Source organism: Oryzias melastigma, linkage group LG21 (assembly GCF_002922805.2).
Source record: "Oryzias melastigma strain HK-1 linkage group LG21, ASM292280v2, whole genome shotgun sequence".
Taxonomy (NCBI): domain Eukaryota; kingdom Metazoa; phylum Chordata; class Actinopteri; order Beloniformes; family Adrianichthyidae; genus Oryzias; species Oryzias melastigma.
The window spans coordinates 18,963,618-18,976,978 of record NC_050532.1 but is presented as its reverse complement, the minus strand read 5'-3'; the positions used below and the strand labels follow the sequence as shown (position 1 = coordinate 18,976,978).

General features: G+C 36.3%; 1 protein-coding gene across 2 annotated transcripts in view; it reads right to left on the bottom strand.

Moving 5' to 3' along the window:
* The window catches only part of rapgef4a (Rap guanine nucleotide exchange factor 4a), a 31,363-nt gene extending 20,360 nt beyond the window's left edge, over positions 1–11,003 (bottom strand). The window contains exons 1-4 of one of the 2 annotated variants that reach the window (XM_024287194.2): positions 10,341–11,003; positions 7,878–8,020; positions 7,689–7,777; positions 6,136–6,282 (exon numbers count right to left, since the gene is read on the bottom strand). In XM_024287194.2, coding sequence (XP_024142962.1) covers positions 6,136–6,282; positions 7,689–7,777; positions 7,878–8,020; positions 10,341–10,408 — 447 coding nt within the window. In that variant the 5' untranslated portion in view covers positions 10,409–11,003. Of the gene's footprint in view, positions 1–4,296; positions 5,844–6,135; positions 6,283–7,688; positions 7,778–7,877; positions 8,021–10,340 lie in introns of those variants that run through there. The other variant, XM_024287196.2, reaches the window with a different exon arrangement.
* Between the last annotated feature and the right edge of the window lie 2,358 nt (positions 11,004–13,361).

Genomic DNA, 13,361 nt, shown 5'->3' with positions numbered 1-13,361 from the left:
TATTAATAACAAAAATGCATAGATTGTGTTGCCAAAGCAAAAAAAAATAATAATAATTTAGAAAAAACAGTTGAAGTTTCTCAGTCAGTCAATGACTGAAATGTCAAGATGTGTAACTGAATACATGTTTTAAGATGAAAGTATTTATGTCCACAGACAGCAGGTCCTCTACAAACTGCTCCTAAAAATCTAACGTTGTTAGGATCCACATATAAACTCATGATCCAGGGGGCCATTTCTCAGTTGCTCAGGAAGTTCAATACAGCCGTCTCTTCAGTCTCTGATAAGTAACAAGGTTAGAGATAAGACCACACGCTCCACGTCCTTGAGAGAAGAGCAAACTGAATACTGCAGCCTGCCTGCTTAAAGAGGAGGTTGATGATGTAAGGTTTTACACGCTTTTAATCTCAGCTTCCTATCTGGAGAGCTGTTCGAAAAAAATATATTTTAACACTTAATTGGATATTACTTGAAGAAAAAAACACATTTGATCAAACTTTTTCTGTTTTCTGGAATGGACAGATAAATGGCGGCATTTTTTAGACACAAAGTAGAAACAAAATGTGAAATCAACTTAAAGGATACAAGAGCAGAATGAAGTACAAGCTTTTTTCTCCCTTTTTTCTCTTTTTAAAAAGTTATATAGGAGAGACTGACTCACTGTCCAACATCTCTCCTAACATCAATTTATCATCTCCAACCACAGATCACTTCTGTCTGACAGGACAGGAAATGCCCCCACTGCAACAAATTTAGCTGGACGTTGCTATCTAGGATAAGATTAATAAGATATCTCACAAAGGGTGTGTTTTTTTGTAATTTTTATTTAATTCTGTTTACTTCATTTCTTTATTTATGTTATTTTTTTTTATCCAAAAAGCACCAAATATACAAGTTTTTAAAACTGTTGTGAAGCTTTGGTGCAGGCAAGCTAGGTTCTTACGTCACTCCATCAAGTAAGCCTTAACTCTAAAACTAATAGCTAAATTTCCTGCTTTTTCTTTTCAGACAACCATAAATCTGCTTTTGAATTCATGGACGTTTATTTCTCTATATTCTAGACCAGGGGTCGGCAACTTTTAACAGTAAAAGACCCATTTGGACTCATTCTCTACAGATCAAAACCTAGAGAGAGCCGCAAAGTCTTGCTTTAGCCTTTAAGAAATTTGGATTTGCATTTATGACCTTGTTTTTTTATATAATAAATTGAAATATGTTTGTTTTTTGGCACGAACAAGAGCAAAAATATAAAAAAAAACCAAGCATCTCTAAATTTGATTTTTTTTTTTTTTTTACGTTTGACAGAAGCTCAAATGCCTTATTTTCAAAATAAAAGATGCTCTGTGCAAAAAATAATCCTTACTTTAAAAAATTGCTATTTTATTTTTCTTTTATTTATTTATTTTTTGTTCTATTTCCCCTCTTTGTCCTCAGCAGTCTTACATTGCTGGGTTTTGTTATTTTAGTTTGGGGTTAGACCTTGGTAGTCTTAGTTTGCTGGCTTTGTTTATTTGTTTTCTTTGGGTAGTTTTGGTTAGGCAGACATTAGCAGTGACTCCAAAGGTCGACATGGCTGGGTCAGCAGTCTCCCTAACCTATTTTATGTTTGGCCAAGGAGCCAGCATGGAGAGATAAAAGAGTCACGTGTGGCTCTAGAGCCGCAGGTTGCAGACCTACGGTCTAGACGGTTTTGCCGATCCTGTTCCACCTTATCCTCCACCTGGATCAACCTTTGCATCAAGGTTCTGGGGTGTGAATGTGTGCGTGAATGGGTGAATGGGTCTGTGACTGTGAAGCGCTTTGGGCCCTCGAAGGAGAGTAGAAAGCGCTATACAAGTATACGCCATTTACCATTTACCATTTTATTCCTCTAAGATTCAAGCTTCTCCCACCAGCATGCAGGATGTCATCAGCCCAGAACATAACCAATAAAGACCATCACAACTTTGTTTTACAAATAAGTCTTACTTTATTTGCATTCCTACGATCTTTTCTTACTGAAACAGAACTTTTTAAAACTGTACTGTTTTCAAAAACAAAATAAAATACTTTCATGGCCAAACTCTAAAATGAAACTAACTTGCATTTTAATCTTTAAAGTTAAGAAGTCTGCAAATGTGGAAAAGTGCCTCTTGAAGTACTGTAAATCAAACTTCCGTTTAACTGCAAGTCTCCAAAAAGTACATTTACTGGTTTCAGAGCTCAGACTCTGGAATTTGTGATTTCTATATAAAGTTGGATTAGATATGACATATTGCCATACACAGACATACGCGTCCAATTTGATAAAGATCAGCGCACAGTCAAGACTTGCACGGATATCCTTTTACTGAATAGACTTCGGCTTAGACTCTTGTTTTTTTCTGACCACCCCCTCACCCGGCGCTCAGAGGGGCATGCCGCATCTCTGTTGCTTCCTGTTCATCATCCGTCTCCACTGACGGCCCATCAGGCTGCTTCCACAGCGACACACCAAACACTCAACAGGCGAGCCCCAAGCACTTCCAATGCTGTGTCATTAAAAACCAGACAGCAAAAGAATAAAAAATACCTCCCCATAGTGCTTTGCAAGACGTCATATTTAAGGTAAAACCACCAGAATCCTGTCCAGGTCACATAAAGGTCATAACCTGCTGCAGCAGAGCTTCCTTACACGCCAAAAAACACAAATTACAATTGTGTTGTTTCAGTAAAAGCGCCCATCGGAAGCAGGAAACAAAAGGTTAGCCCGAGCTGATGATCAGCACATCTGAGCTGTGGTCAGCCCCCCACCCCTGCATGCTGCGTTTGGCTCATGTCTGCTCTGTTAAACAAACACCCGGCTGTGCACTCCCAGACTCTGAATCCAGCTCTGTCACGTGCAGAGCTGCAGAAAGCTGCTGCCGTAGTATATGCAAGAGTTAGCAACACAATGAAAACAATTTTAAATGTCATGCATCAGATTTTTTGGTGAGATGAGTTTTTGTTGCACAAATAATATGATCAAAGCCACTTATTTAAATATCTATACTTTCATTTTAAAGGAAGACATCTGCAGTGATGAATAAACAAAAGAGGACCTGGTGCTTCATCAGTGGAATCGTGCAACAACATGGTGTGCAAACTGCTTTTGCTTTTCCCTCCAAGCTAATGTGTTCACCCCCAAGCATCCATTCTTTACTCCATCCTCAAATCAGGTGGCTGCATTTCTTTACTCGCTGTAGCTTTCAGGCTGTAAGCAGTGAGAGAACTGACCTCACACAGCTTCACATTTTTCATGCACCACAAAACACAGCTTCACTAAAACCATGGCTTTCTGCAGAAGCTGAATGTCAACAGACACTGTTAAGACAGCCAGGAGATCTTGTTGGAGAAGAATTCACGTAGATTTTAATTTAACCGTTATATCATCAAGTGTTCATTTTTAATGAAAAAAAGAGAATAAATTATTTAAAAGGGACATTTAGTGGCAAAATAACAACAAATAAAATGATTTCAGGAAAGGATTTTCATTTGGACAACTAGTTGAATTAGAAATGAAAACAACATGGAAAATATTGTGTTATATATATTTTTTAATGACACTGCCATGTATCCATCCAGTTAAAAGGAACGAATAATTGGAATCTAAATTAGAACCTGATATATTTTTTTAGATTTTTATTTATTTATTTTTTGCAGCAAAAAATAAACTTTTTGTTTAATATTTGTTGCTTGCCATAGAAAAATCTTTTGGATACAAGATTTTGTATTTAGTTTTTACATTAAATTCTCTTCCTCGTTTATCTGGTCAAAATGTGCGTGTTTGAAATAAAAGAAAATAATAAAATAAATATTTTCCATATTTGAATGTATATTAAACAAATAGACATATCACATGTTAGTCGCCTTATATAACCCTTACTAGAATTAAAATTACTATGTACTTTTACTATATTTCTCTGAAATCAAATACAAGTTTATCTCAATTTATCGAAATTAATTAAATAAACAACAAAACATGTATTCTGTGCTTTTTTGTGTTGAGACACTAGGTTGATTATTTGTTTCTACTAGAAATAGAAAGATTTTATTGTGTTAAATCAAATTAAATTCCTTAAAAAAAAAACAAACATCTCAATTAAACTTCATCAAAAATTAAAATACAAAAACATACTCTATTTCAGTCATGCATTAAACATGAAGACAAACATGAAAAGATCATCCCTTTATAAAAAGTGATATCACTGTCTCATATATTAGCACAGAATCAAATCAGTTTGACGTCATGTTCTTGTTACAATAAACAGAACCGGTAAAACAAAGTTAGAGACAAACCTCGCAGCAGACGTGAAAATACTGCTCTCACTTTTGCTGTTATCCAGAGTAAACTATACAGGTTCTACCAGATCAAAGTGTCCAGATCTCTCCTGACCAAACTCCCACAGACAGACTTCATCTGACCTGTTGATGCTCTGTGGTCCAAAACAAAAAGAGCTGCCTGTCTCAGGAAACCAGCCCGTGTGTAGAGGGGGGGCTGAGCTGAGTGACCAATGATGACACCTATGTCCACCATGAGTTAAATTCATATCTATATGTCTATAATTTGAGGACAGTAAAGTATTTTGTCATAGGGAAACTTAGTTTTCAAATATTTGTGGTCAGTTTACAAAAAAATTACATAAAATGAATTAAACTGGAGTCAGGAGTCAATTCCTTCTGTGCTGTGCTTCCATCTGCTGGTCAAAAGATAAACTCAGCAGATTGGTGGAAACAGGAACTGACTTTTTTATTTTTATAGTTTGAGATTTTACATTTCGAATAATTAAACAGTCAGTTCAACAACAATGATGTTATACTCCTGATATCTCCTAAAACTGATTATCTCCAGTCAGTCACTCATATATGCTACCAGGTGTTAGTCCGTTTCCATAGCCAGGAGATGTGGATCATGTTAGGCTCTTCAGTTCTTCCCAGTTCTTCTTGGATGTCTAATACTATAATGGTTGCAGGATCTTGTTCCTTGAATTCTACTCTAGACTCCATTTGCCACTAAGCTTTATTGTGTAGTGATGTTTCTCTGTTTCATATGCTTCTCCAGCATTGTTCAGTCTCCAGTCTTTATGGACCTTTCTCCATTTTGTTATGTTGCTACCAGGAGTCCACCGTCATTGGAGAGCAGCTAATTTATCTTCCTGTCCTCCATCACTCTTCAGACGAAGAGTTAAAGTTATGTCTGTTGACGTTGGTTGTACTTGTCAAAGATTTAAAACTTGAGGAGCACTGCAGCACATTAATCATAGACCGTGTTATTGTGTTATTGTTGTGTTTAGTACATTTATTTGCTTTAAAAGATATTTTCTTATGATTTTATTTTGTACTTTGTGATTTTAAAGAAAATAAATTGCATGAAAAATAAATTGCATAAAAAAAGGAAGAACAACGACCCTTTTTTCTGACGCACGCGTCAAGACAGTTCCTGCTACCAGAGTTATCTGAATGAAACTGCAACAGCAGTTACAGTGCATGAATGCACGTTTCAGGCTTCCACATTCCTCTTAAGTTCAGGCGTAGCTACACAAGTTTCTACAACAGTTTTCTAGCTCCACGTACAAAACATGCTGCTACTAAATGTGAGATTCCGGTGTTACCAGGTCAAACTTTGACCAATCAGGGATTCGGATTTGGGAGTGATGTGATTGGAATCCGAGTTGGCATGATTTTTTTTTGCATGTTATGGGTTGGCAGGGAACCTCTGACCAGGACTGGGTCTCCCAGATGAAGGACAAATTCTTGCCACTAGGTTAAATGTATGGGAATTCTTGAAGAAAAAAAGATCAAACTCTTCATATTTTAAATAGCAAATGCTTGTGTGTTATAGTTGAACATATAAACATCTAAATGGCTCAAAATGGTCATTTGAACTCGTTGTTTGACTTGAACAACTGGATCAAATCTCAAATGTCAAGTCTACAGTCTTTAGCTTTAAAAACAAACATATTCACCTGGTCATTATTGAGTATTTTCTCTCATTTTCACATAATTTAAGGCTCTACATTTAAAAAGTGCATCCATGAACACTGCACATTTTATCTTCAATATGAGGTCTGATGACTGTAATGCAGACTAGAAAAGTCTGTAATCTTATTGTCCGAGTACAGATGGAGCCCAGCTTACCTCCCACAGAGACCTGAACTCCTTCTGCTCAATGCGTAGGAGCTCGCTGAACTCACGAGTGACAATGGTAGCGTGCCTGGGGGTGTTATCCAGGATCGACTCCCCAAACGCTGTTCCGGTCCCCAATGTGCAGATGGTGACACCATCCTGTGAAGAAGCAACCATGAAGGATGCAACATAAACTGGACCAAGAAAAAGTCAAATACAAAGTATAGAAAAATCCCTGAAGAGTTTGTGTAAAATGTTGATACCTGGTTTGGTTTGGGTGAGTCACCATAGCTATCCAATCAGAAATGAAAAAATAGTGTTTTAATAATTCCACTAAGCTGTTTTGGGCTAACAAATGTAGCAATATTAGTCTCTTTGATGCCTTAAGTTCTAGTTTTTGTCTCTCAAAGAAGAACATTTACATTTTTTTGGACTAAACTGACTAAAGCTGAGGGTCGGCCCTTCTGTTCTACTCCCTGTGCTTTAACTTTACCAAAAGTAAACCTAAAAGCTGATTTTGTTTTATCTCCACTGGTATTACAAATAAAGTACATTCAAAGACACACAGAACTCATGTAACAGATTACAATTCTGAGACAGTAATGCTTCATTTTTACCTTTAAATAAAATTCAATCTTAATGTATTGCGTATTATTAAGTAATTTACAAGACAATGGTGACAGAAAAAAACATTCTTTAAGTGATGTGAATATTTAATGTCTTAAATCTCCCAGGAATGGAGGTGATCACCAATTACCAGCTGCATTTGTGGCAAATACTCCACATGAGAAACAGTTTTTAATAAATAACCTGTCAATGATTCTAAAACAAGGAAGATGATTGAGCATAAATGTGTATACCTTATTTTTAGACACACACATTTAACATTAATGGAGTCTTTTCTCATTTATTTATATTCATATTTCGTTAAAGTATATTCTGTTTAGCATCTTCATTGTTAATATAGTCAGATTACCGCATGAAATCAATATCATCCACCAGGGGGCGCTTTTTGATTTGAACAATTCTCTTTTTCTACAGAATTAAGACGGATTTAATCCAGTCAAATAAAGTATTAAAGAGACACAAGACCTCAGGATTGATAGATATTCAGCAACTATCAATCCTGATATTTGCAACCAACACTTCAAAGAAGACTGAATGTGGTTTTAATTTCTTTACAATAAATCAAAATTTCCTGTAAAAAAAAAAAGAAAGAAAAAGCTAAAAACTTGAAAGAAAGATTATTTATTACTCATACATGTGAAGCAATAGCAAACTCTCATTCTTGAACAGCAGTCTATGATGTGTCATTGCAACTGTCATTATAATAGTGCTAGTTTGTGGCCATTTTAGTTAAATGTATAATTTTTTAACAATGATTTTCTTTACTCTGGTTAATGGGGGATTGTAGACTCCCTTTGGTTATTTCTGTGCCCGACTTAGTCCATGTAAATCTTCTTTTAAGCACAAAAGTTAGTTTTTGTCGTTGAAAATGAAACTATTTTTAGTCAAACTTAACATAAAAGTTCTCCGGTTTTAAGTGATATTGTTTGTTCTTGTACCTGATAACTTGAAGTCTCAGACACTTTCACATCCAGAGAGCCAGACAGCACAGCGTACCAGCTGGTTCCAATGTCTCCTTGGCGATACACTTAAAAAAAATGACACCATTTCAGCTTAAGTTAAAAAAAACAAAAAAAAAAAACAAAAAGTTTGTGGATATGTAGCTTGGTGTTTAGGTTTGGACCTACAGATGATGCCTTTCTCCAAGCCCTCATAGAAGCCACACAAGCAAATCTGCTGCAGCAAACTGGGGTCAAATCCCTTGAAGGCCTTGACCTTTTTAAGACGGGCCAGGATGATGTCCACGTCTTCACTGGAACGCTCTTCTGGTCTGGAGAAAAAAGAAGATACAAACTATTAACATGCAATTAACGAACACCTAAACACAGGTCTTTATATGAGGAAGGAGTTTAGAAGCATATTTATTACCATGCAGCCTGATTCTTTGGTTTCCAAACTAAAATGTTTAACTGGTTTTAATTTTTGCAACAAATATAATTCAATTTTGTCAAGTTATTCCCCAAAATAGGGATTTTTCAGCAAAAAAAAAAAAAGGGTGATGCATTTTTTTCTACATTCTCGTCATGAAGTTTATTATACAGTAAGCGCAGCTTTGCTGTGTGACGTTTCTGTTCTATTCCAGAATTTTGGTCACTTTTTTCTCTTTAAAATGCATCTTCAAAGAAAAACCCATCGCCACAAGGTTGTAAAGGTGAATTAAAGGACTTCAAAATACAATTTCAAATCAAATTTTCAAAGGATTGATGATATTATCATTTTGTTGACTTTATTTCTAATTTTTCCAAATTGAAATAGATTTATGTCTCATATAACATTTGTCTTAAAATCCAGTAAAACACAGTTCCCAGTCTTTGTAAATGTTTTAAGAAATTCTGATCACAGATCAACTTAATTCAGTGAAAACTACCAAAATAGGATGTGTTTTATTTCACTTTAATTAATTAAAAAATGTACTTTAAAGAAAAAAAACTTTTTTTTAATGCAAGAGTTGCCAAGTTCCCTTTGAAGTGGGGTTCTAAAATAGCTTAGAGCTAAGTTGATGTCCCTTTTAACAAAAATTAAAAGTAAATATATGCATACGCATATAGCCGCCAATATTCTAATTATATTTCAAAGTTCAAAATAGATGTTTTTGTTCCATAAATTGTCAATGTTTGGTCACATTTCCGTTCTAAAATAAATTTTCTTTGGTTTTGAAAACTCTTTTTAAATAACAAATAGCTGAAAAAAGTGAAACTTTATTAAAAATGATGAATTCTAACATGTAAAAATAAACCACAAACTGTGTTTTGGCCGAAAATAATAATTACTTGTAGAAAAAATGGTTCAAAAAATTTGTCAAATCAATGTAAAATTTTAGATAATCAAATTTTAAGCCTAGTCATTCAGCTCTTTGTTTTCATGTCACCTTTAAGTCTAAATAGGACATTGTCACCTTCATCATCATCATCTCTTAATGGATGCTGTGCTCAAGAAGGGTCAAAGCAAAGTGAGGATTCTCCATGTGAACTAAAGCTCAGCATTCATAGACATCCAACTCTTTCGGCTAAAAGGTATTCAAGCCTAAAATTCAAATCGTTCCTAAATAAAATAAATCAATACTTGAAAAGATATATTTGGATTTCAATTGAATCGAATTGTTGTAACACCCCTATTTAAAACCATTCGGATCATTAACGCTAGTCCTTCCTCCAAAATTATAAATGAACAGCTGCATCTGATTCCCTATCACTTCTCTGTGAGGAGTGTACCCACAGACTGCCTGGGGGGTTGGTATGCTGCCCCCACAGCTGAGGACAGAAAGACTGCAGGATCTTTATTTTCAGCCCTGCTGAAGCTAATGATCAGCTCCCCTCTATGGATGCTGTCACTAAATCCTGCTGCATCAGAAAAAATAACAACCTGTTTCATCTGCTGTTAAAGCTGTTAAAAAACTTCCTGAAGAGTCAAAAGTGTCGCTTAGTTTTCTTTCCCAACGGGATTTTTTTTCCATTCTGCCTCATTTCTTCCAAAACTTTCCCGTGACTCACCTGGAGACACACGTGTCCCTCTGCATTTCAATGCTCAAAAAAGGTGAGTCATAAGAACTGAATTGATTCAAGTGGAGCAGGTGGCTTCAAGCATCAGCCAGGGGGATATTGCTGTGTAAACACATCTGGCACACTGCATCACTCAGCTTTTTATAGCTTCTGTACTTTGGACGTTTTCTGCATCCCCTGCTCTCTATCTCTCCATCCTGGTGACCTGTTTAAATCTCAGCCTGTCACACACATGAAATCTTCTCCATTTCTTTCTTCTCTTAAGTGGCTCAAATTGTTCCAACACACTGATTTCCCAAAGTAGTAGATTATTTCCAAGTTGTGACAAAGATGTAGTTGTTGAAATTAGAAATGAGTGTTGTAGATACTCAACCAAATAAATTAAATCAGAGGTCAAAGGCACAGAAAGTGCACACCAATCACCTTGGAGCTGGCCAAAAAAAAAAAAAAAATCCACCTTCTCCGCTCCGCTTCTGCAGAGAAAATTCAACTCCATCAACAATGCAGCTGTTGAAGCACAGGCTGGTTAAGGTGGCTCAGTTCTAAATCTTACATCAAGTGAGTAAAACAAGTGGCTCAGAAATAGATTACCTCTTATCCAGGCTATTAATCCAGTCGGCAGTTTGGGAGGAACGCGTGGAGGTGCGTGCAGCCACCATGGTGTGATGCTGCCGAGAGTCCTGCCGCTGCTGCAGAGGAGGAAGAGGAGGCGAGAGGAGGGCTGGACCAGCACCAGAGCTTCATCTGCCTCGCCTCCCCTCCGACAGTCCTCGTGCTCACCTCAGAAATGAGTCCTGAGGGGAAGAAGAGTGTGGCTCAAACTAAAACACTGTTTATTGTTTTTCAGTAGAAGCTCTTCTGTTGTATGTAATTATCCTGTCAGGAAGATTAAAATTCAATAAAACTTTGCAGCAGATCTTCAGACAAACTAAGATGGTCTTCTTTTTTGGGTGAAACACTCTGAGCTTGCGGTAGAATAAAAAAATGCAAGCTTTAAAAAATATTTTCTTCCAAAAAATCAGAAGTCCATCCCTGACAGATGCTTCAGCCCCCTCTACAGCAAACTTAAAGCTTCTGCCAGAATTTGGAGGTATCATAAAACATGCACCCTGTCAGCAAAATTCCAGCATGCCATGATAATAGCAGAGACAAAGAAAGGGCAACATGACTTTGTAGGATTCAAGAATCTGATCCATCGGATTCCATAAAATCGCTGACTTCCCTGAAGAGTTTAATTGTTAGATCGTAAACCTTCCCCTGATGATCACAAGGAAATGAGCTTAACTTGAAAAAGGCAATATGATGAAATGTTCATTGGGTTCTCCTTGTTGCCTTGGCAACGTAGCATAGAAATGGAAAGACTGTGGGGATGTGAGTAACACTAATAAGAAAAGCAGTTTATGTTCCTTTTATCGTTGGTTTCTTGTCCATTAAATGTCAGTATCTTATGCTGTTTACTGGTATTTCAGTAAATAATGACAATAAAGAGATTTATTTGAACATATCTTGTGTTAAGAGCAAAAAGCTACTATTTTTTTTATTTAAACTATTTTCTATTACATTTGAATTAAGGGTTCGTACAGTAAACTAAGCTAATACAATGTGAAAATGTGTATTTTTCTTAGAAGCTTATTTAAAAACTTGTCTTTTGATTGAAAGACACGCAGTTCTGTTCTTAACCACAAGATGGCAGCATTGTTAACATTTTTATTTGAAAAAAAAATCCTCCAAGAAGAAAGAACAATCCTATTTAACTTTGGTCTTAAAATATACATAAGTTGTAGGATTTTAGTTTTAGATAAAGTTTGAAACCTTAATTATAAGTGCTTAGCCGTACATTTTCCCTCCGTCTGTCTGAACCCAATTCTGCAGAACTCAGTTCAGGCTTGGGCATGCAGGAAACAAAACACACATTCCTGTATTGTTGCATGCCATAAAGCCACAGTCCAAACAAATGAAGAGATGGAATAACAGTGTGGTAACATTAGAAGAGTTAACCTTCAACATTAAAGCCATCTGTTCTCAAATTGGTGAGAAAAACTCAAATTCCACCAAAAATGATTTTTAGGTTTCCATCTCTCAGCGCTGGCATTATTATTAGTTGGAAACTTATTGTAATTGTTTAAAGAAACCCATAAGTTGCAAGAGACTTAGCTGCAGAGATGCTTTTGCAATGCTTGACTGTTTTTCACGTCCAAAAATGACTGCTTTGAGGAGATCACCTGTTACTTTTCCCTTTTTCTTCTGCTTTGTTTGACTTGTTGTCATAGAGATGTGATGTTTCCACATGCCTGGCTCTTCAAACCTACATTTGCTAGGAGATGCTGCTCACACAAGCTGGAAATGGTAAACATGTGGACATATGCGACCCTCATGACCACATGCAGCCACTTTCAGATTTTGTTGAGCATAGAACTGCTGACGCGTACACAACTTTATAGTTTAAAATAGTAAGAGTGAGTCAAACTTCTGTTTATTTTTTTTATTGCTGTTGTTTGTGTTTTAAAGTAGCAAATGCAGATCTTTCATAAACAGCAGAGGTAATGTGCCAAAGTGCTCCACAAATGAGCTTGTTGAAAGGTCTTAAGTTCACATGGTGGCCAAATGTCAGTGGATTTACATAAAGCAAATGAGCACAGAGCTTTTCTCCTGAAAGGCGTATTGTGCAGAAACAAATCGGGGCTTACATAAACTGTGGTCGTCTGAGAGACGTCGTAAGGAGCTGTATAAAACTCACACATCAGATAAGCATGTCTCAGATGGAATGCAACGTCAGATAACTCCAGAGGAAATGCCGGAGAACTGGGACTTTTCCAAACTCATCTCTGAGTGGTTCAAGACAACAAGTTTGCAAAAAATTTGGCTAATGTCTCAAATGTATAACCTTTACATAGGAGACTAGCATAAATCAGTGCAAAAACAAGGAATCAAGAGAGGCAAATTGCATTCAATGTCTGATTTATTTCTTCGTTAAATTAAAGTTGTGGATGGATTTGGCTGCAGAAAAACACCTGACACATGGATTCTTGCTTATCAGTCGATTCTACATGGGGTGTTCCTGCAAGATGCTTACTTTTTCGGCTAAGATGTCCATAGAAGAAACATGTCTAAAACAGCTTGAGCTGAAATGCAAGAAGCATATAAACTTGCAGTTTATATGCAAACTCCCATATAAACAGCAGAGAGCCATCTCAAACAAGGTAGATGCAGCCAAAAGTGGACTAAAATTTATGATGTTATTATTAAAACACAGCCACTCAGTGTTGTTTTTCATTTTTTGTAGATGGTAAAAAATAGCAATATAATTGAATATCTGATCACAAATAATGTGATTGTTGAACTGCTGAAAGAGGCTTGGATGTTTGCTAAAAATAGGGCTGGATATCCCTGCTAAACTACAGAATGAATTTGATTTTAACTCCACAAGTTCATGATTTAATTTACGATCTAGCATGTGTCCGGAGTAAAACTGTGGAATGATCTACATTCAGAACTAAAACAATGTCCAGACATTAGTCAGTTTAAAAGAAATGCAAATAAATTGTTTTTCACCAAAACTCATTAGAAAATGATGTGGTCATTGGCTGATTTTGATGTAGACTGAGCCCCATG